This window comes from Vanessa tameamea, chromosome Z (assembly GCF_037043105.1).
Source record: "Vanessa tameamea isolate UH-Manoa-2023 chromosome Z, ilVanTame1 primary haplotype, whole genome shotgun sequence".
Classification (NCBI taxonomy): domain Eukaryota; kingdom Metazoa; phylum Arthropoda; class Insecta; order Lepidoptera; family Nymphalidae; genus Vanessa; species Vanessa tameamea.
In genome coordinates this window covers 3,474,155-3,499,699 of record NC_087341.1, presented here as the reverse complement: position 1 = coordinate 3,499,699, position 25,545 = coordinate 3,474,155, and the positions used below count along the sequence as shown (strand labels likewise).

The 25,545-nt window shown below is 32.4% G+C and overlaps 1 protein-coding gene across 1 annotated transcript in view; it reads left to right on the top strand.

The window, feature by feature from the left end:
- The window catches only part of LOC113403861 (sodium channel protein Nach-like), a 44,825-nt gene that overhangs the window by 2,291 nt on the left and 16,989 nt on the right, over positions 1-25,545 (top strand). Inside the window, exons 3-7 of the mRNA XM_064220382.1 lie at positions 2,533-2,642; positions 3,389-3,554; positions 4,209-4,360; positions 5,538-5,667; positions 9,221-9,385. Coding sequence (XP_064076452.1) covers positions 2,533-2,642; positions 3,389-3,554; positions 4,209-4,360; positions 5,538-5,667; positions 9,221-9,385 — 723 coding nt within the window. The remainder of the gene's footprint in view (positions 1-2,532; positions 2,643-3,388; positions 3,555-4,208; positions 4,361-5,537; positions 5,668-9,220; positions 9,386-25,545) is intronic.

The following is a 25,545-nucleotide window of genomic DNA, read 5'->3' as shown; positions in this document are numbered from 1 at the left end:
TTTCGTCAGGTGTGATGTACTTTTAATAGCCTGTCTGGGAAGATGGTGAACGAAATAAACGTTGGATGAAGGTAAAGGCTACGTGATAGAGCAGAACGTTAAAGAAAGGCTGCGCCGACATCACAACAACAACAGACGTGACATTGACAGATATAACAAAAAATAATTATGTAATTTGAAGGATACACTGTGTTGTCTGTCTAGGTAATAAGTCGGTTTCCAACATTTTATGACTGAGATACGCAGAGGCGATAATGTCGAGACCTCGATAACGTCATACTAAAGCGAGTATTACAGATCTGTCAGTCTGTCGTCACTGATCAAATTTTTAGGGTAGGTTTCTATGCTGACCTTATTTCTAATAAGGATTACCGATTTAAGTGTGTTCGAGCTGGAGAAGTTTCTAAATATGGAACATTATTTTTAATACCGACAAATTAGATCAATGAAACTTTGCGCACTATACAAACGGTACCTTTGTTTTAATACGTTTAAATATGGCGATCGTAGTAGTACTAACAAATTTCAATTAAATTACATGTTATAAAAAGGATTGCTTACGTGTAGAACATTTTTTTTTGCACTTAGTGTTAGACCAAAAACATTTTATTTTACCGGATTAAACATTCGGGGTGAAAGCATTACACGTCTCAGGGTCCCATTATTCTTTTCTAACTTCCTGTCAGATATATTTTCTATTACAACGTAGCATTATTTATAATTATTACATTTTTTACTACAATGCGAAGGTACCCTATTTGAATAAGAGAAATATTTACTTTCAACTATTTCACTAACAATAAATTTGAATACCTTATTTTTCAATATTTGGTTTGCCTAGGGTCTCTTACGTCTATACTGCCTAATGCCTAAAATAATTCAACCGTCCAACGATAATGTTAATAATCAATTATCAGAAACGATATGTCATTAAATTAAAGCAAAGTCATGAAAAATATAGATGATAATCGTTGAGTATAAAGTGTAAGCTATAAATGATCATGCGAGGAGCACGGACCTGTCTTTAGGCATCGACATCTTAATCCAACCACGATAAATAAATGACGTCGAGTTAATCATATCTAAATTATAAAAAGTAACCGTAATCTCCAACTCGCTGGACGTTTCTTACGTATTGCACGCCATTGCTACGTACATGACTGGGTACATAAATAGCTACAGGTGATAGAAAAAAATATTTTTAATAAAAAAAGATTTGAAATACAGGATCTCCATAATTATCATAAATATGGGCCATTTAGGATGAAAACCGATGCACCAAGGTGCACGCTCGTACAGTTATTCTTACATTATTAATCATTTGTCTGGCATTTATGAATTCCGGCTACTACCAGGATCTGCCTTACGAGTATCCACTATCCACTGTCTTTAGTGTCAACCTGTGTAAGTCCATAGGCTCTCATGTACTGCTTCACGACATCCTGCCATCGCTTCATCTGGCGCCTGGGAGGCTTAGTTCCAAAGACAAACATATCAAGGGCAAACGTGTAGTCCTTTCTAATTTGGTGTGATATATCAAACCGGAAATAAGTTTAATTCATCGTGTCTGCTATGGCATGTGCATCGTAAATGAGAAGAATTATAAGGTTAAGAAATTGTTCTAGTTTTTATTTCTTCCTTGTACTTAAATGACAACATTTTGAAAAAAAGTTTATTTTGTTACCAGTACCTAATGTATTCAGTTGTATGATTTGACCCACGATTGGTCTAAATAATATACTGGGAGATACAAGCGATGATGAATGAATGGTAAAATAATTAATGTATATATAGGCAAGCACTACTTAAGGGGAAGATCTATAAGACCATGGTCAGACCTGCTGTTCTATATGGATCAGAGTGTTGGGCTATAAAAGGGTAGACTGAAAGACAATTGCATGTGGCGGAGATGAGAATGCTGAGAGGAATGTGTGGTGTTACGCAAATGGATAGAGTAAGGAATGAGTACATAAGAGGAAGTTTGAAAGTGGCACCGGTAACCGAGAAGCTATCTGGAAACCGGCTGTCTAGGTATGGGCATGTTATGCGGAGGAATGAGGACCATGTCGTGAGAAAGGTTTTGAAAATGGATGTGGATGGATATAGAAGTAGGGGACGACCCAAGAAACGATGGATGGATTGTGTGTAAGACGATATGGTTAGAAAGAATGTTACTTGTGAGATGACGCCCGACAGAGAAGTATGGAAGAAGAAGACATGCTGCGCCGACCCCAAGTAAAATTGGGATAAGGGCAGGAGGATGATGATGAGGCAAGCACTACTGAATTTTCATGTGCTTAATTTATGTTTATAACTCATCTCGTGCTCGGTGGTAAAGGAAAACATCGCTAGGAAACCTGCATGTGTCTAATTTCAACGAAATTCTGTTTTCCAATTCCACATGTATCATGTGTATCCATCAACCCACATTGGAGAGGAGGCCTTGGCCCAGCAGTGGGAAATTTGCAGGCTGTTAATGTATGTATATGTTTTATTTAATGTAACGTAACAATTTGAAATTAAACTTTTCAGGTAATAGAGAGCACTCAAGGTGCTATATGGGATGTACCGTTTCCTGCAGTAACGATATGTGATTTGAACATGATATCAAGACGAGCTGCTCTTGCTTTTTCTACTAACATGTCAGTATATTTATACACCGAAACATCGCTTAACTCTTACCAGGGTAAATGGTGACTTTAGGCATTTCTTGAATCCCTATCATAAAAGCGCAATTATGCAGTCATTAATTCAATTTAGAACTTATAAATGAAATGTATTTTTGAATGAAATGAAAATACCTAATACTTGTCAGAAACGCAATTTATATTAAGAGAGTAAGGAAGCCACTCTGAATTCTATATTTACTTATATTAATTAATTGCATTGAATCTTAGGATTCGCATTGAATTTATTATATTTTTATTCTATAGGTTGGAAGTCATTTAGAAATTTCGACTTGCAGTTTTGGTATGGTTGAAAATTAAACAATAATAAATACGAAATCATGAAATCATACGAGGATGAACCATGAAGTTTTTAAAAGATCTTTAATATAATTCATATAATATCTTATGGTTTTTCCAAAATATTTCAACTATAAGCGGGTTTAATAATTTTATTACAAATGATATATTATTATAATTATTTGATAGAGTAGATTTACTGCTTATGCTTAACAAAAACCAACAAAGGCTTTATCAATAAAATATGACGATAAAATGGAAATAAAATTAAGATATTTATTATTAATTTTATAAAATAACAGAAATCATTTATTTATAAAATAGTAATTACACTAGTCTTTAGTTATGATTTTGCGTCAAGGATAAGAAGAATGTTCTATTTTTAAATTAGTTTTATAAATATTTTCAATATTTGTTACCAGAACACTTCCGGAAAATATTACCTCTGATTTTATATTCAAGACTCTTAAGTTCGCTCCTTTAATACATTCCTCGATCTACGCCGATTCATCTCAGATGAGGGACCTCCACAAGCTGCAAGACGTTTTGGACCTTAACGACATGTCCATAGAAAATCTATTTAGACTGGTAAGTTCTAATAGCTATTCTGTGAGAAACATATTGGCAAATCGATGTTCGTAATGATCACAAAATGTCGCATATGACTCTATAACATTTCACATTTTCACATTGTTCTACGTCGAGTTACGAGTGTTACGGAATAGCTCAGAAGTATAAAAAAAAACTTTTATCATTTTATTTTTAAGAGTTCGATTACGCCTAGCAAATAATAAAATAATATTAGTTTCCTGATCAATGCAACGGATTGGAATTGCTTTGTCAAATATTGTTAACTGTTCTCAACTGTGAACTGTGATGACGTTGATGACGTTATCTTGCACGCATTTATGTGTGTGCGCGAATAAGAACAGGTTCACCTCTATCTGTTCACGCTTATAGCCCGATGGGACGGTAATCAGTACAAAAGTAGAGAGATCGGGCACAGGAACAATGCCCTTACGTGTTTTCTGTGCCACGGGTGTGATTGAACCCATTGTTTTTGGATCTATAACCTTATAAGCTAGTATCTAGAACAATGAGGCTGTTGGAATAATAACGACAATTTCGACAGACTATGAGAAATCAAAAATCCTATTAAATGAACACTCTTTATTATACTTTTCTTGATTTAAAATAAATATTTCACAACAATTGTATGATGATGAGATTCCTTCCTTCCAGCTCTCTCCTATGTCGTCCTGTAGCAACTTAATCGAGCGATGTATGTGGAAGAACACCCTGTACCGCTGCGAACAGATCTTCCAGCACATATTTACAGGTGTCAACCTTTGCTGCACCTTCAATTACTACGCCGTTGATGATCCTGATAACGTGTAAGGTTTAATTCGTTTCTGTTTCAATAATTACGTGAACACAATTGAAAAATATTGTACCAGTAAAATTGTAATGTTACTAATTTAAGCCGGCAGAGTTTTCCCTGGTGTGTTATATTGTTATGTTACCGGGTAACGTGTAGACCGTAAGCACCATTAGTTTATACTATAACACTCAGATTTTAAACCGTCGATATAATATGGATGGATTGTTTTTAATATAACTGGTACTCCAGTCATTATATCCAGTTAGAAATGCAAATGAATCGAGAAAAGTTTAACTTGAAATTATCGACCTCGATTTCCTAGCGTTGCCGCCATCTTGCAAAAGGGGTTGAATTTTGTTTTTTGTGATAACTCCTCTGTGCATCGTGATTCGAGCTTTATGATAAGATTCCTTTTTTGTTGCGTCATTTACGCTCTACAATTTAGGTCCTATTCATTGTTTATCTACCATTGATGGTTATGGAGGTGTCAAGCGGGAACGTGACGATGATTTTACTCTTCGATTCGAGCGCATTCAATTAGAGAAGAGAAAATAAAGTATTGATACCATATCCTTGGTATTATTTCGTTTTACCCATTCTAGTATTTTCAAATTATTATAGGTCTTTTCAATTGAAAATAATAATGACGAGATCCAAACAGACAATAATGAGTTTTAAAATTAAATCCGATTAAGTTTCTATTTCATCAATTCTAATGCGTTATTTTTTAAGAATTCATTTCGTGAAATGCTATTTTATTTCGTTTTTTTTTTCTTTTTAATGGTATAGGTTAGCGGAAGAGCATATTTGCCACTTGACGGTAAATAGTCACCAACGCTCATAGACAATGGCGCTTTAAAAAATATTAACCATTCCTAACATCGCTAATGCGCTACCAACCTTGGGAACTAAGATGTTATGTCCCTTGTGCATGTAGTTACACTGGCTCACTCATCCTTCAAACCGGAACACTATAATACAGAGTAATGCTGTTTGGCGGTAGAATGTCTGATGAGTGGGTGACACTTACCCAGACTGTCTTGCACAAAGCCCTTTCACCAAGTGTATCCTTTATATTTATTATAATCAATAATTATTACTGTCTGATTTCTCACGATCTTCCGGACAAGTTGTTCTTGCAATTCGATTTTAGTTTGGAATAAATATTAATACCATTATCAATTCAACAGGATAAGATCATTTCGTTTTCCAACACCGAGGCGAGTTGCGTCCTGCGGCTATCAGACTGCACTAACAACAATTCTGAAAACGGATCCAACTGATTATTATAGTACCAGTTTTGCTTCCCTTGGATCATTGGTTAGTGTTATTGGAATTTTGCTTTGGCAATAAACATATCAGTGCCGACATTAATTCTGTAAGAGTTAACGTAAATAAAGTAATTAGATTAAAAGTATATATTGGCGTATAGTAATAGTAATAAAAGATTTGGCAAAATATTTCCTGAAAAGACTTTTTTTTTTAATTTGTAATCCTAATATTGATACATCATTTAAATTTTCTCTCCTAACTTACAATGATGATGGCCACATGATTGATAATCCTAGTAGGGAACATGAAGTCATTGACCACTGCCTTTTTGTTTAGATAAGTATCTGTTTTCTTAAATTTATAAAGTGAGACTTCTTACAATATAAATTATTTTAACATGGATCGAATTGATCTCAACCTCGTAATTGACCTACTTAACCGACTTCATCTTCTCGAAATTGACCTACTCAAAGCAGTGTCAAACTCGACAAATTATGGTGCCTCGGGAAAGTCTGCATCACCATAATTGTCAAGTTTGACTGTCCGGTGGATGGGCCGTTGCCATGATTCAGCCTTTTCTCTTCCCTTTCTTCTTTGTGGATGGCTTTGTACCACCTCCACCACCTCCTCTGGTAAAGGTTGGTCACATCGAAAAGCCTTGCGGCTCGCTCAAGCCAGCTAGTTGGGCTTTACACAAGATTAATCAGGTGCCATCAAATTTTTATGACATTTTCCTATTCACTATCAGAGGACGGGTCCGATTGGAGTACATTACACACGGGTTTCTTATCATCCTCGTATAACTCAACCAAGTCGTTATTCAAGTTGAGATTGTAATCCATCCATTATACAATGAAATGTATAATTTTCTCTCCAGTTAATAGATTGTTTTTAGTAAAATGAATGTAAAGTATTGTGTTTTGAACCAAGGACTTCGTAAGTATTTATCGGGTGGACAGGAAGAACGCGGATTATGGTGAACTCAGCCTTATACGTTGTTATCGAGAAAATGATTATACTAAGGCTTAAAGTTGTATTATCACTTAATTTATACATTAAAAGTATCATTATTATGTCTGTTTCATACAATTTGATATACACACTTTGATATGAAGGAGGTGATAAATTTCAAAAGCAATTTAAAGATAACATATACTAAATATTACAAAGCTTAAGAATTTATACGTGTGATTGCATTAATGATAATAGCTCACCGATTTAAAAAAATGTTTTAAAATTATATAGCCTGTTGATTGAATAATGCTATTGAATATATAACATCAGGATACAAGGAGCGCTGCTAAGAATTGACCATAAATATCAAACTATCTGGTAAATTGTGATTATGGTCTCAATAAAATACACATATGTGTCGAAACGGGACGATTGATAGTAGTTGAAATAATGTAAAATTAGAGAAAACCAATAAACAATCATTTAATTTAATAATTATTAATTTTAATAGTATTATTTAATAAAAATAATATTTAAGGCAGAAAGTGATCTTAAATCGGCTCGCTTGAATCAAGATGGATTCCGGATGTTGATACAAAAGAAATGATAATCTTTTGTTAAATTATACTTAAGCTACTTGTATGAATAATCTCTAATTAATTTGTGGTTTTATATGGGGAACTCTTTTAAAAGATAAAGTATTACGTATATCAGTATTTCATTATTATATAAATTATTTTATATCGCATCAATAAAAAAGTTTACAAATAAAGATTTTCATCAGAATTATTTTAGGGACAAAAATATGTATTTTCTTTTCACTTTTATTGTTTGAGTATTTACCAGTTTGAGTATTTACCGGGTAAGAACAAATGCTACATTATTTTTATTTTACCCCTGGAGGGGGTAAAATTGGGGTGTAGGTTTTCGTGCTGTAAGTATTTATAAATTTCATGCGGGTTCGGATCAGAGCCACGGGTTCAGTTAGTTAGCAACATAAGCTGTTATCTGCGATGCCAACCGCACTAACAAATTTTACCGTCTATATTATTTTTATATGGAAACTTTGTGGTATAGGTCCTTGTTTTAAGTGATTTATTAAAATGAACAATACTGTTTGTTTTACAAATAAAAAAAAATTTATATAGTTCCGATAATCTTTGTTAATTTTATAAGCGGTCTATTCAGTTGCTAAGTCATTAATCATAAAGACTATGATATCATAAATGATATATGATACCATAAATCATAATGAATATTGTCTATGATACAGTTTCCCATCCTCCCAGAAACTGCTAGTGCCCTCACTAGTGATAGTCTGACTTTATCATATTTATGACTATGTAAACATTTATACTTATATACTTTTTAAATAATTTCTTGATTAAATATAATTCTGTAGATTAACGAGGAGATTTTTTTTTTTAATTTATTGTAGTAAAAAGTATTTTGTTTATTTAAGTTTATTACATGCCATTGTCTGTTTAGTGTAATCATAATTTTGTATTGTCTACACGATCAATTCGATAAATGGGCTATTCAACGCAAAAAGAATTATCAAATCGGATTGTTAGATTCTGAGATAAGCACGTTTAAACAAACAGAAAAACAACATTAGTATAGACATTTTAATACGATAATTTAATACGATGATATATATATTTTTTTGATAGATTTGCTAAATCCTCCATCCGGAACGGTAGATTAATTGAAGATTTTATGAATTTTGTATTAACTCTTCTATTTAAGCGAATCTATATTATAAATTATGATTCCGAAAGTAATTCTGTCTGTTTGTTGCTCTTTCACGGCCAGGCTACTGAACTAAATTTGATGAAATTTGGTATGAAGTTTAAGTTGCAAATTTGAATTACAAGGCAAGATAATGACGACAAGCCTCTAAACCACGAGCAAAGCCGCGGGCGATAACTAATTCTTGATAAGTTATAATCAAAGAGAAAATTAAATGCAATAGAAGCTTCTATTCCCATCACAAAACGTTTCCGTCGTAAAATACGACCTAAGGGAATGTTGTTAAACCACTTATAGGACATCTAACTTTAAAGCGTTTGAACTACTTGCATGACGAGAGAAATAAAACCAGCAAAAGGTTTCACAGATTAGCGTCAAGCAGGCAGTAAAGGCTGAAATATGTTTTCATACAGCGCTCGAAGATGACTACGTAAAATAAAAGCAATAAGTGCTTGAATTATGACGCACAAGAAAGTATTATTCGCAGAAAAATATACGATTAGGTCAAAAACACGGATTGAGTCATTTTTTTAAATAAACGTGATTTCGGAACGGTTCTGATCCATAAAAATTGCACATTTTTTACGTGTTCAAATACAAGTTTATTTTTTTTTAATTCAAATAAACAAATTCACAATACATTTTATTCAAGTTACTTACGTACTTTTGAATCATCAATTTGCAAGTTAAATTAAATTTAATGCTACCATCGGTTCAGAATGTAGGTTCTACCGAGACGCGATGGCAGGTAACTCAGTAGTCACTCACTTCCAACAGTTGAGTTACATAGGTGATTAAATACAATTGAATTAGTATTGCAGTATCTATATCTAAATCAACTAATGCCAGCTTTACGAATTTTTATCATCTGAATAGTTTGTATATCTTTCGACAGGTGTTCGTAGATAACGCATACAATGTCCCGGACCTGGATTCATCCGTTCGTATGGCGAATCCAGCAACCGAAGTGATGATCGCCGTGTTGCCGGAACGGACTTACACAACGTCCGGTATTAAATCCTTCCGAGCTGAAGAGAGAAATTGTTACTACAATGATGAAGTAAGTGTGCCCATTTCAAATATATAAAGTAAAGTAACAACAGTGTTCCATTGCTAGGCTAAGGCCCGCTCTCGTTAAGAAGAGAAAGCTTGGTGTTTATTCTATCACGCTCGACTCACGACTCGGGCCGATCCGACTTGTGATTTTTCGTACAACGCCAAATACGAAATGAACTAGGGGCACACGAAAAGATAACATTCTCCTTTAAGATCCAGGAGTTGTAACTATTAGGCAATTTTGATATTTAATATAATATTATTGTAAAATTGTTGAAAAAAAAAACTCTGATTTTGTTGATTGACATTTTAATATCAAAAAGCCCGTTTTACTAAAATTTATCTGGGTGCCGCGATTTAGGTGAGAAGAAGGAATAATAGAATTATGCTCTTTAACTCTTCCACAACAATCGTCTCTCGTTTTTGAATTAACGTTACTCAGCTTTTTCATAATTGGAAACAATGTTGTATAAAACTTTATTCATTAATAAGACGAAATTAATGTTCAAAATTTATATATCTTTGATAGAAATATAAATAGCTACAACAGAAACCGTTCGTTTTGCCGTGAATAAAGTATAAATAGTTTTTGAACCTAATAATGTCTACAGGTACTTGCTAACACGTGGCCGATTTTCTCGTCAGAACTCTATAACATGGCAGAACTAAGCCTTTTGTAGACCTTTGCAAAAAATAATCTATGTTTTTGTTATTTCAAACACATTATTTTTACAATTTGCGTTTATAGGCATCTGATATCTTCTAAGAATAACATTTGTGAGTGTATTGAATACTTACGATGTAGCTCGTTTTTGACGATTTTTATTAAATAGTATTTACCATCTAGAGTTTTAACTTCTAACTAGTGTGTCAGTTTGTGAAAAGTCCATTTTGTGTACACAGTTTCATACCATGACCGTGTAGTGAACATGTCAGGTACGGAAACGAGTTTGACACGGAGTACTATGCCCAAAATAAGAACCGAACTATTATGCTCACTATAATGTATCAACAGGTTGTCATAACACTGCATGACGGTTTTAGTGATCGGCAAAATAACGCTGACTGTTGTCGACGCTCCGTTCAAGACCCGCGACCTTAATGGACATCTATTGGGCAGTCTCATACTTCTCACAAAGAATAACTCTTTGTCTGACGCTTTTCTGGTTATGCTACGAGACGGGCGGATTGTCAATGTGATTTCCTAAACTTCAGTTAGGTCTTTTTGTTGGGAATTTATCATAAAGGAAGTGACCAATTTAAATGGCTCTGTGACCACATGAATGTTAAACGATGATTGTGGGATCAAATTTGCAATTGTATGTCTGTTACAATTGTAAGTTAAAAGCTGCAAACCTTCATAAGAGGAGAGCTGAGAAAGAGGTTGTGTTAATATCTTTATTTTATGTGATCAACATGCAAAGTGAAAACTATTTTATATTGGAACATGATGGATCGCTAGTTTTAAAGTATTATTATAATACTTTACATCCGCATTGGTCTAGATTGGTTGATAAGACTGATACCTCCAGGATTCCCAACGAGTATATTTTTGTCACAGACAACTTAATATATTTGTCTGTCAAATTCTCAGAAGCAGCCTGGGGCTTGGAAATTGTCAATGTTTACGTTTGTGCAATTGACTACTTTATCAAATCGTTTAAGTGCCATAATTTTTTTTTTTATATTAATACAAATATAATAACATATAACATATAATATAATAATATAATGGCAATAAGAAACTTCTAATGTCGCACGTTGTAATTGGATGTAAAATATACCCAAAATTACAGTATGTTTGTTATTATGATTTAATTAAAGTCACAGAAAAAAGTATGTAACGGATTTAAAAAATATATTTTTTGAAGTAATGATAATATATTATAATAGGCGTATCACTGTTATAGGATTCTAATTCGTAATCCTCGATAAGTTGCAGAAATAGATAAAGTGTCGTAAGAAAGAGTTTTTCTTCCGTAAAAGATATGTAAATGTAATTTTTAATATTTTCCCATTAATAATAAAATACATTTCCTTTATTCAATTGAACCGTGATACCATCAGTGATTGAGGCGGAGAGTCCATCTCTGGGTCTAGTCTGTCCTCCGAATTCTTGGGCAATTTTGCGCTCACCACTGCTCGAGACAAGCGGAGCTGGCATCATATTGCAACCCCTTCCACCCTCGCTTAGACTTCTGCAACATAAGGGGGCTGAACTTCAACTTTAATGCAGTTCACCGGAGAATCAAGGTCGTTGTCGACGGTGCATGCTCTGATTTAAAATTCGTTAACTCTGGTAATCCATAAGGCTGTGTACTATCGCCCATTCTGTTTCTCCTGCAAATCAAGAAAATTCAATGATATGTACCGGAGACACCTTATATACAGGCCGTGCTAATATTTCTCGGAAAACATTGGCGAAAACCGGAACAAACTTGTGTCTGAAATCGAGTCTTTGTTAAACCGCCTAAACCTAGTCCAATTCAATCCCAAAAAGACTCGAGTTAGCGCGTTAACCGCTAAATATCGGCATATGTCGTATTCCCATTGCCGCCATATTATCTGAATACTTGGCGTTGATGTTTCAAACCTCTTTTAGTTCCGCGGTCAATTAGATAGTAAAGCTAAATTGGCATCAAGAAAGCTTGGTGTATTCAGCAAGGCAAGACGGTACTTCACGTCGGCCCACCGCCTAAAACTATACAAATTAAGCCTCCCATGGAGTACTGCTCTCACCACTGGGCGGGTGTTCCCCAGTTTCAGCTTCTTCCATTTGACCGTATTCAACGCAGAGCGGCTCGAATTATCGACGACCAGTTCCTTTCCGACCTGCTTGATCTTTTGGCTTTGCGAAGAGATGTTGGATGTCTCTGCATCTTTTACTAAATTGTTACAATTTAATAAAGAATAAATTTTAGAGAGAGGAAAAAAGGTAGGACAAAAATTAAAAACGTAAACAATATTAAAGTAAATTGTTTTCAACAAACTCCAATTCTAACTGAACTAATGTATACTATTTGACATAAAAAATAATTTCGGCGCCAAATGAAAATGAATGACTTGCAGTTTAAAATGAAATGAAATCAAAATAAAACGTGTCATAGGTTTCGAAATTTCTAAAAAATCTTTGAATGAACGCGAATTTTCGCGGGATATCCACTAGTTTAAATTAATTCCGTATCATGACGATACAACCAGCTTATAAGATCGATATGAGACGAAAGCTTACCCAATTAAAAATATTATTTTAATGACCTTTTGATATTAAATCTTTATATTTTACTCTTTCGATTTATTCTGTTGAATGTGCATACCACAATACATCTATACATAAAATAAGCTTTTATAATCAATACTTAATTTGATTTGATTCTATTTTTTTATAAAATAGCACCGTCAGTCCCTTCTTTTTTTTGGTAAAAAATTCATGTGCCTCAGGCGCGTCATCTTTTGTACGCTGCTATGAAAGAGGATTTCAAGTACTACAAAGTTTCAACTCGACCATTTGAACAATACGAGAACGCAAATAGTACAAACAGAAAAGTTGCGGTTCGGTCGAAGTTGTGTCTCTAAATATAATCGGATTGTAACCGATAAATGTTTAAGATAAGTAGAATTGGTACTTGGTTGTTTTTTTTTGTGAGGATTAGTCGAATTTGGATCGGAATACAGTCTGGAACGTGTAAATATAATCGCCCCCGTGATTTGCCAATGAATTGCCAATTTGTTGTCACGAAATGTCAAAAATATCTTTATTGTATATACAATAAAGATATTTTTGGAACAATTAAATAATAATTATTCTGGTTTTAGATTAGAAAGCAATCATATATATGATTTCTATATTTACATGATTTATTTTATCATATTAATGTGATATCTATCTTTAATTAATCTATATGTTTTTAAGTTAATACTCATACATATCATTTTATTTAATAATACGAAACGTATAAATATAATAGTAAGGGAAAGTAAGCAACACGGTGTTAACTTCCCACGCTAGGCGTGTGTTGCGCGCTGCGCTTCAATGTGGTTTGGAGAACATAAATAGTACGTATTAATCTGACGGATGCAGGTTTCCTCACGATAAGATTCACGTGTCCTAACCTGGCCTATTACTAAAATAATAGTGTGACGTCAAAACAAGACATCTATTTTTATTTTCAAATATATATTCTTGTAATATAATATTCGACAGATTTCAATATCATTAATCACACCTGCCAGATTATCTTAATTCTCTTGCATAACTTATCACGGTGATAACATATAACTGTTTTAATTTAATGCGCAAAATGCTTTAATGTGCAATCGCATTATCTAATCACATCAAAGACATTTCTAAATTATTTGATAAATGTTATATACATGACTAGAATTATAATGTTTTAGGCAGCGTTGTATTAAGAAGAAATGGCAAATGACGATTGACTATGAGACCGAGACGTTCAGCCAGTCTATGAATATTCTCCAAGTTAATTGTTGAAACTATATATCACAAAAGGCGATTTATATCGTATAAAAGTAACGACTGCTATAATTAATAAATGATAAGCTTTAATATTATATTACATAACCTTAGATTATTAATTTTTCAACTTAAGTCTTACGTCCATTATGTAGATAAAAACGTAACACGTATTAAATGATTTAGGTCTGCGTTAAATGACCCTCTGGCGTATTGGTCGTGAATCTCGTCGCGACAGGGTCACGGATTTGATTACGGTTGGTGATAAATATTTTATCGGACATTCACATATGTTTTTCGATCACCATATATTTAAATCTAAAGAAAGCAGTAAAATATATTTAAAAATTAAATTTGAACTACGACTTCGGACATCGTTATTTGGAAAAGTTAATTTAAAGTTAGAGCTAGGATAAGTTAATTTATAATAAATAATAAATTAAGAAATCTCATTTGAAATTATATCTCAATGATAGTTCGAAAAAGGTATCGTATAAAGAAACATGGTTTATTTATTTCAGTTTTAAAAATCGAATGAATTTGCGGATTCGTCTCATTAGAAATAATAAATCGTCATTGAATGGGTGATTAGTTAAATATTGCTATCTTCTTCTTGTCAATGTCAAATCAATGAGGAAGGAAAGAAATGACAACATTGATTAAGATAAAAACTATATAATTGATTATGTAATACTCATAATCCTGTTCTTCTGTTTGATAGTTCGTGTAATGTGATGCTTTCTTTAATAATTGTATTAAAACATTAGACATTTTTTATCGTATAGTATTCACATTTTCATATTCTATATTATCATGGTCTAGGCAATGGCTTCCACTATCTTTATAATTAACTACAGCTTTCAATAACTACACGTAGAATACAAAAATCTGGCGATGCGTTATTTCATAATTCAAAGGATTTACTTTTATACCTATTATAGTTAAATGTTACATTATGATATTTTAAGAGTGCTCCGCGGTGACGGTTTCACGCCGTTGACGTAATATTCTCTATTCATTTCGGCTAAAGAGGCCTTTAAATAGCAGCTGCGTCGGATTAATTGTTATAGTTTACAAGTATGTGCAAAATACAGGTAATATTAATTCCTCTAAGGCACTAATTGGACTCGACGGATGAAAAATCAAGCGCAGACCAACGACAGCGACTTTTAATGCTTTTTGCGGAACACTGAATCTCATTTTCTACTTATAGAACTAATTTCGAATGACTTAATTGAAAATCTTTGTAGAAGCCTCTTAAAGTTAAGTGATAACATTTCATTTCATTTAAACTATACATAAAACATTAAAGAAATAAACTATTTATAGTATGTATTCAGTTTATCTTAAATTTACGTGATACGCATAAGGGCGGTTCACATTCATCGGTAGCATTCGTGTGTATTGCAACAGTTCAGATTCTAGCTCAACTTAAGTAAGTAAGAAAAACTGACCATTACATTAGCCTTTAATAATACAATTCAGTCGATATTGTAAAAAAAAAACCAGCCAAGTTCGAGTCGGACTCGCGTACGACGGGTTCTGTACATTATCTATAAAAACGCTAAATAAATCATCTCTGTTGTATAGGCTCCACTTAAATATTTATTTCATTCTGTTTTTTGGTATTTATTGTTATAGCGGCAACAGAAATAAATGAGATCAGATATTGCCTGGTGACAAAGGGACAGACAGACTAACGAACAGCGGAGTCTTATTAACAGGGTCTCGTTTTACCCTTTGGGTACGCATTAAGGAATTAATATTAGGACTACATAGCTACTCTGAAATGGAAACGATGAAATTTAAAAGACGGCAAACTTAATTACGAAAACCTGATAGAACTAAAAATGAGTACCTTCGCAAAGTGAAATATTTGTCGTTAATTACCAATAATAAATTATATATTGCATATGTTAATGTTAATAGCATACTTAATACTTAGTTTGGTGACACAGCCAACGTCATTATCATCATTCAGTCATCGTTTTACTAAAAAGTAAAAACTTACTTGACTGCAGACGAATTCTGTCAGTCAGTGAGGCAGTACTGTAACGTCATGTTCAAAATCGAATCTTACAGTGCGGGACCGTTCCACGATAAAAGTATTTGTGCTGAAAAATTTTTTTCATTAACGTTACATACAAAAATGAATATTATTAACAAAACAAATTTACTTCTAATAAATTTACTACATTAATATAAAATAGCAATTAATTAATAACAAAATATTTTAATCAATTTCTGGTTTGCTTAATTACAAAAACAGCTTAACAAAGCTACGCCTGAACGTATTTCGCGCTGTCTGCCGCCAAAATTGAATGAATTTAAAAGACGTCTGACAGCTTGACGTTTGACATTCGGGAAGTCACACTAATTCTTCTTATAATATACTATATTTAAGAGGACTACAAGAGCTAAGTGCCCTTGAGAATCGCACGCACACCCTTACAAAATCGACAAAAACGGCAAGCCCGTGAACTAATAATTAAGCGAGGTAACGAGGTTACGCCTAAATATTCTAATAGATGGCGCTAAACCGAGCGATCAATCATAAATCTCATAAAAAATAGATAGGACAAAAATTGTTTTTATTTCTTTCGATGTTAGTTAACAAATGATTATAAAATAAAACTGATTCAATTAAACTTACAATATATTTATTTATATTTTGTATACAATAAAATATAAAATAGTTTTAACCTTTTGTTCTTTTATTTATATTATTATACCACAATTAGTTCTTATATTATATTACTAAATTTCTTAGTTAAATTTCTTATATATATAATACTAAATATTAAAACATACCAATTTTTAACATTTTGTAAAATTTTGATAATCTATTTATATAATAAAATCGTAAGTCTTCGAAATCTGTAGTGTAGTAACCGTGGGGTAACATATAGCGTAGTGTTTGTTCGTTTTATTAATATCGGTTCACAAAGAAAAAATATATATTCAATTAAAAAAAAATCATCTAAATATTTACTAGAAAAAAATGTCGTCAAGACGATTTGGTTGAATCATTGGTTAACTAGGTTAATCATACTAGATTTAATCATAAATCTCATAAAAATAGATAGGATATTAGAATTTTTTGTATTGCTTTTGACTGTTATTCGAAAATGATTAAAAAATAAAACTGATTTAATTAAACTTAAAATATTTTTATTTATATTTGGTACTACAAAAAAAAAAAAACATTTAGTGTTAATGTTTTTATTAAAATCTTTTATTTAATTTCACTTGCATGTATGTACATATGTCCTGGAATCTTGCAATCAATATTACACCCACTTCCACTGAAGCTATGGAGCTGAAAGTTGGCACACATATTTAGTCTCGATGACAATGCACGATTCATAAGTTGCTGCCACATTCAATCTAATATGGCGGACGTTACAAAAAAATTAAAATTTTTGAATTACGTACAAATGACACTTCTAAATATTCTAGTTCTCTGGTTCCCAACAATAAAATTTTTTTTTGTTACTTTACTTTTTTTTTTATTATTAAAATTAGTTCATACATAACTTTAATTCCTATTATAAACAAAATCGATAAAATTAAACTCTTACGCAATATAAATAGCTTCCGTGTTATTGTTTTCGACTTTATTCTGTAAAAAATAAATATATGTTAATAATTATATTTTTATTAATTATAAAAGTATGTATTTAAAAAATATGTATATATAAATATGCCCCATAGTACTTTTAATGCAAAATATCATTTTGCTTCGAGTTCATGAGGATCGAAGGTAGTCATTCTCAATTGTTGTTTTACTTACTTTGACCAAATACTCTATCGTAATATTTAAAGAATAGCTCGAAAAATCTGATTCTATGCGAACTGATTGCACATTTTTTTCTAATAGATGTTTTCAATATTCATAATTTATTTAAAAAAAATATATGTTTACTAATAAAATATTCTTACCTTTTCATATCGTTCATATGTATGTTCGGCGCTTAATTTATATAAACGTTTTTTAGTTTTCCTCACGCGTTTCACTTTTTTTATAGTTATTATTTGTTAAAAGATTTTTTTAGAGGTAACTTGGTGATTTTTTTCTATCGTACCAAATTAATTACATAATGTTTTCAAAATAACAAATAACTAGCATGTATCCTGAAGATTATCATATATTTTTTTGCATTATAAAACTTGAATTTAGCTCATGTAGTCCCCTTAAGTAAGCTAGTCAATAAGTTATGTTGCAGGATGAAATTAAATTTAAAGCTACCATTGAAAATTTAGGTAAATAATTAATTTTACGATGCAATCAGGTTGATGTCAAAGGATCGATTATTAAATCTACGTTAATCTATTTAAGTACAATAAAGCAACAAATTACGTCGAACTAAAATAAATTACGAAAATTAATCTCGGCGGTGGCATGTATAATAAATATGGTGCATATAATAGATATAGTTATGTTTCTGATTTGAAATGATTACCTCAGAGGTTCTTTTTAATATATTTTATATATATTTATTTACATTTATAAATAAGAGTTGCTGTTTGTCTTTTGATCGAACATCACGCAAAAACCACTGAGTATTTTGAAATTAAATTTGTACCATTATGTTCAGCGTGTTTCAGAATTATTTGGCTAAATATTATCATACAATATAAATCAACGTTAACGTCGCTCAAGCTGGTCGCCGGGTCTCTAGTGTTCTATATATAGATATGCCATTTTAAATGAAAATTCAGTTTGATTAAATTATTTTACATAAAGTTTATTGTAAGCTTTTATTTTTGTTACGTCATTATGTTCAGTCAGCGTAAAATATACAACACCACCTACACACAGTCACCTACACAGCTACCCCGAATACTCTCTTTTTCAATGAATTATTCCATTTTTTATAGTATTATTATAGAGGGTATAAGAAATCGAAACGTCGTTAGTATCGTATATCAACTAATATTAAGTGATGCCGTCAATACATGTATCTGTTTGTATATAGTCTATATCATTTAGTATAGAAAATTATATTGAATATTCAATTTTAATAGTAAAAATATGGCGCCCGTATAATTGCATCGTGTACTTTATTGATTGATACAAAATAACGTTATTACTTCACGTCGACTCTTTTGGTCTATGCTATAAATAAGCTAAGAGGATTAGTCATTTAAATTGCAGAAATTTCCACCTGTAATTATGTTATTTTTAACTTAACAGTTAAACAACCATTTCTTCTATTATTTTAATAAAAATTTAAAATGTGGTGGACTATTCATCTTCGATTAAGATCGAAAAGTTGTATACGGAGCATCACTCGTCTCCTAAAAAATTAAAAGCAAAATGGAGGCTACTGAAATTAATTTTGCATAGCCTAAGTAACACATACTCGTATATTAGGTACATAAGACGTGAACAGTTATTAAAACCGTCTTTAGTATTAGAACTTGGGTTATTTAATATAAAATAAAGTATTTAACGTTTGCTATGTCTATATCCTGTATATGAAAATGAATATTGGTCTACTATTTGTTTTAGATTAGATTTCTGAGTAGACTTTTGCATCGTTTGACCGATGACCGTGAAATTGGCACGTGTATGAATTTTATTAAAAAATACTACTGTTACTGTTACTCTGTTAAAATTCGTAACGAGATGACCATTCAACCGGTCACCGTAATATTTGGACCTACCTTTGAGACGGACAGTATTTTTTGCTAAAGTTTTATCGGATTACACTTTTCAAATAACATTGTAACGTGTTAGCTAATATTATATAAATTATATATAATACATATGAACATCGTTTTGTAATAGATGGCACTGGCAAATGGGTCCCCTGATACTTTGTAGTTACCATACCCATAGACATTGGCATTGCAAAAAATAAAAACCGGAACTGAGAAGTTATGTACTTTGTAATTGTAATTACGATGTTGTTACGCACAATAACCCTTCAAACTGGAACATGAAACAAAATAAGTTTAGCAAAAGAATATGTAATGAATTGGTGGTACCGACTGGCGGTGGGCTTCTCCTCCTCCTCAAAGACAATAATCCTAAATATTAATAGCGAAAGCCGAGCGTTGCTCATAAAAAATCGGTTATGGTTTCATTTTGAAGAGCTCCAACCCTAGATGTGTAGAAAAATAAAGAGGATACTTGATTGCAACTCATTCAATTGTTGCGATTTAAAAAAATAATTGATTTTGAAAAAATATATTGGCCGATTAGAGCGGCGCAGTTGTATTAAAAAAAGCAAATAAAAAACGTGCGAACCTACTATGACACACGTTTTGTTTGTTGTATTGCCGCACTTTACTGTCCTGCGTTTCTTCTTCGTATCGGTGATAATCGAGAAGAAAAATTGCCAAATTCTGAACTTATTGGTGACCCTGAGCAGTTTGTTGTACTAGTCATTAAAACCACATTTCTGGTACTGATTTCTCAGCAGGCGCAATAAAAAAGCCAGTGGCTGTGACATTTTTGCATCTAAGAACCATTACTGCGACCAAATCAATCAACAGGTCCAAGACAAACTACCCGGTCAGTCACAGCTACAAAAGCGTCGACTCTCTTGTCACAGACGATTTTGCAGAGCAAACTCGATACCCAATTGAACATTTGAATAGTCTCAACGTGTAAGGATTTCCACCACGCAACTTAAAATTGGTTATATTGTCACCTTATCACTTAATTGCTTCGTAACTTGAACGCGAAGCTAGACCTTCTGAACCGTCGCTAATTTCCAGTCATGTTGGCATTTGCCATGTCGATTAATAAGAGCCAAGGACAAACTTTGACAAAGTCAGCCTTTATTTGCCAAGCTTAAGCTCTTCTCACACGGTCAAAAACACGTTGCAATATCTCAAGTCGGGTCTGAACATTCACTCAAGATACAAATAGACAACAACTAGCAGCATGGTCTCATTAATGGAGAACGATCATTCACTAATTCACATTTCATTTCATTGACCATTTAACACCATTAAACAAATTAAAAAATTATATTAAATATTATAATACTTAACAATATTTTAGCTGTAAATTGTGAAAATGTATTCTAAATATAATTCAAGTAAATTGTTATCAATAAACTATAATTGTAACTGAATAACTTATATATTTGACATTAAAAAAATCATTTAAAAAAGGTTTCATCATTTTGACGCCAAATGTAGATGAATGATTAGCAGTTTACAAAGAAATAAAATCAAAACAAAACCGGTCATAGGTTTGGAAAAACCTAAAAAAAATATTGAATAAACGCGAAGTTTCGCGGGCGACCCACTAGTTAATCGATTAAAGACATTACTAAGACGAAAAATTCTTTGTGTCTTAATAATCGATCCAGTACTCCCAATATATTACGCAAGGATTATTGATAAAATCTAAATAATCCATCACTCGGAAAATAATCAATGTAATCCTCAGATATCGAACAAAATTATCTGTACTTATTTCTTACGAACATAATGTTTTTCATAAAACAATACTTTGACTCGGGATTTATTTAATTAATGCCAATTTTATTTAACTCATCGAGACGTTGAAGAAAATTTTTCGTTCATGACCGGCTCTCCTCGGCTTTCATTTATTAATAAATTAAAGCTAGGTAATTCTGTAAAATTAAATGTGGTTGGGATTATTAGACTCATAAAACATTTTTATTAATAATTCCAGATTAATTTGTGATGTCATCAATGATGTGAACTAAGTATAGTAGTTAGTAATATAAAGTCGTTATAAGCCGACAATTAATCAACTGTTGTAAGGTTTGAATATTTAATCGAGTAATTGGAATCCTAATTCAATATAATTCTCTCAAATTCTTTTAATATACAAATTATTTTATGTAATTATTAATTTTATGTGAGCAAGAACAGATTTTGTGCTATAGTGGTGCAATATAGAATAAGATAATTTTTGCTATCAACAGTCCAGGATTCTCAAAGTATTAAGAGAGTCACCATATCAATGGTCACAGGTTTATGTGCTTTCCGAGAAATGGGAATATAACCACCATCAGTCCCTGCGCCGAGACTGGGTATTATTGGTCAAGAACCAAATGTTAAAATATAATTTATTAGCTTAGATCTGAACACAGAGCTGGGTTCTGTAGCCCTATAAGTTAGCTATTAGACCAATGAGGCTAAAACATTATAACCTACACCTAAACATAAACTATAAACTCTAAAAAAAGCAGTCAAACATCAAAAAATGCGAAAATTCGGGTTTGTTGGTTAGGACTGGTGCCGGAAATCACATTTAACTTATATATATATTAGTTAGCAGTTAGCAATTCACTACACTGGGGAAAAAGGGGGAAGAATAAACGGAAATCAAAAAAATAATAGGTAAAGGAAAGGAAAAGTCTACGAAAAATTAATAGTTAAGTGCTCATGTAATTTACGCTTAAAGAAAATAAGTCTTTATAGTATATATAAATTTACAAAGTTTTATCCCTTGCGTTAGTTTTGTTTGGCACACGTGTTAGTTCTTTCATAAATGATCAGTGCAAATAGTTATATTTTTGTGGTTTTTTGAGTGTTACTAACATTATTCGGTTACGGTTAGTGTTAATTTACTTTTATAGTTATAGTATATTAGTTGGTAACTTAATGTAGTAAACTTAATGTAGTATAGTAGTAGTATGCAGTAAATAATGCATATCGATCCCCTCCTGAACCTCCCGATCCCGGGGGCTTAAAAACACAAATTGACCCTTCACCATCTCCCTATCGCAAACGTTTCGTTGATAAGTACTCCGGTACTCCTGATTCCTCTTCAAAGAAAACAGTTGTGCATCCCACTACCGCAAAGAATGTTTTTGTTAATCCTTCTTTTATTGACGACCCTTTATCGTCATGCTGTTGAAATAAACTTGAACCTCCCTTTGTCCCATGCCAGTTTAGCTTTATAACGTCGTCTCCAACATTTTTATCAGGTGATATGGATAGTCCATTAGCTCTCTCAGGGCTCTAAAGGTACTTAAGGGCACTCCATTCTCCCCTGGTGATGAGCACCATGGGAAAATGGCGTTTTTTTTATTCTCAGCAGGTATCGTCCTGGAATCTTGGAAGTCCCAGATTATTATTCCCATCCTCAAACCAGGAAAAATCCCATTAGACCCAAACTCTTTTAGACCTTTTGTTTTATCATCTACATTAATAAAAGTAACTGAACATCTCCTAAAAAATCCTATCCATCCCTAAAAGGAATACTCATTTCATATGTAGTCTGCTATTTTGGAGATCAATTTCTGTTTAACACCAAAATTGTAATCTTCTCCCCACATTCGTCTGAAAAGGTCTCTCGCAAGACTCAGTCCTCAGCCCTCTTCATTTATATCCACGATCTCGAATTGTCTGTTAATGACGTAAGTAACATTTTTCTATATGTTGAGGACATTGTATTATATCTTAGACCTTCTTCTGTCTAAAATTTAACATTGCGATTTAACTCCGTTTTGCATTATTTTGATGTAAGGCTCTCTGACCTTGTCTTATTTCTGTCAGTAAATAATACTCAAGTAGTTGCTTTTACACGAATAAGACTAATTCCCGTATTATGTGGGGATCAGCGTATAAACTTTGTCAATAAGGCAAAATTTCTAGGCATAATACTCGATAGCAAACTGAACGGAATTTGTCACTGAACATATTTTTAAAAAATTTAAAAAAGGCATTAACGTCCTTAAAGCAGGCTCAAGTGTCTGGTCGGGAGCTCACCCCTTTTCCCTGAAACTTCTGTACAATGCAACAGTTCGTAGTCATTTAGACTATGTACTATTCACTAAATAAAACCATTTCGGAAAAACTTAGTAAAATCCAATATAAAAGGCTCAGAATAATTATAGGAGCTATGAAGACTTCACCTACTAACGTCCTGTAACTTGAATGTGTTTGTTTTCCGCTCAACTGAGAAGACATTTTTATGCGGTCGCTTTGTGGTAAAATCATTATAGTTATCCTCTCATTCTCTTCGGTTCCGTTTAGCGAATTGTCCAAACTCTGTGCTCGTCCTAAAAGTTCATCCTTATTATTAGACAGTTTTTTTAAATCTACCAAGCTACCCCACCCTATCCTAAGGTTCCAGTCAAATCCTCTTTTTTCCACTCCTTGTAGAGTTCTTGTCTATAATCCACCAATTATCACAGATCTTGGTCTTAGTAAAGCGGTTTTTAAAAACAAATAATGATACCGATTCCAAAGATTTTTTCACCGAACTCACCAAACTCAGAATGGCTATAATTCATATTTTAAACTAGGTTTACTTTTCAATGACTAAAATAATAAATTCGAGTTTAGTTTTTCCTCAGGGGACATATAAAATATGAGGAGTTTCAAATACACCCGCAACTTGTAGGTATTATTACGTCTTTACTCAGATACCAGAATACCTGTCAGTTCCGTACATAGACAAGTACATACATAACATGCTTGGAAATAAAGAATTATCTTATATATTAAATATGTAAGCCAATTTTTGTCTCAGTGATTATGGGACACATAAGAGCTCAAGCCATTAGATGTGCAGAAAAATAAAGAAGGTTCTTGATTGCAATTTACTAAATTGTTACAATTAATTTTATAGAGCGGAAAAAGTTACTGGCCAGTTTAAGATAAAAATTGAAAAACGTAAACAGATTAAAAGTAAATTGTTATCGACAGGGTGGAATTCTAACTTAAATAATTTATACTATTTGACATTAAAAAAATCATTTTTAATAAAGTTTCATAATTTTTGCGCCAAATGTAGATGAGTGACTTGCTGTTTACATTGAAATCAAAACAAAACAAAACCTGTCATAGGTTTTGAAATTCCTAAAAAATATTTTGAATAAACTCGAAGTTTCGCGGGCGACCCGCGAAGCTATAAAACCGCGAAATTATAAGTGGGTTTCAATAGTCACCAACGTTGGAATGTGTCACACTACTTTCCAATATATAAGTTATCAATTGTAATTAAAATGGTACTCACAATTTTTTTTACAATCGATTGTTTAAAGTCACTGATTCTAAAATAAACCGGAACTACACAACAAGTTTTTAATTACAATTCATCCGAACTTAATTATGAACTTAGTAAAAATATGGCGGTCACGAAGCGGTCAGTAGATGTGAAACGTTGAATGGTATCGAATGGTTATCGAAATCATTTATAATTAAAGAATGCCAACATGAATTAGGTAAATAATTAAAAAAAAATGTTTGTTTAATACAATAAAATACTTTTCTAATTAATACAATAATATATAGTAACAGATATACCTGAAGGTAAGGTATGTTCCACGCGCTCTAAAGGGAAAAGAGGGCGGCGGCGGCATATCGGCTTAAGAAACCGACTTTCCGTTTGCATCACGTAAACGAGTCGGTCTTAGTCCCAGGGTAAAAATATGTTTAGTCTGGCTATCGGCAAATGTCTTAATCTATAATAAACACAAACTTAAAATTTTAAGGATACCTTCGATATACTCTATCTTCGATACCCACATTAAGGACTGTCTTCAGACCCGAGAGATTCGAGTTGGGTTAGTCGCTACGAAAAACTAACTTTCAAGTTTTTTACCGCTGAGCATGTCGCGAAATATCAGAAAGTCATATATACAGCAATGAATAAATATACTATAACATTAAAGTGTTAAACGAATCGGAATATCATAAAGTCGATTTCAAAATGTTACAAGTAGGGTACGAAGTAAATTCTTAAA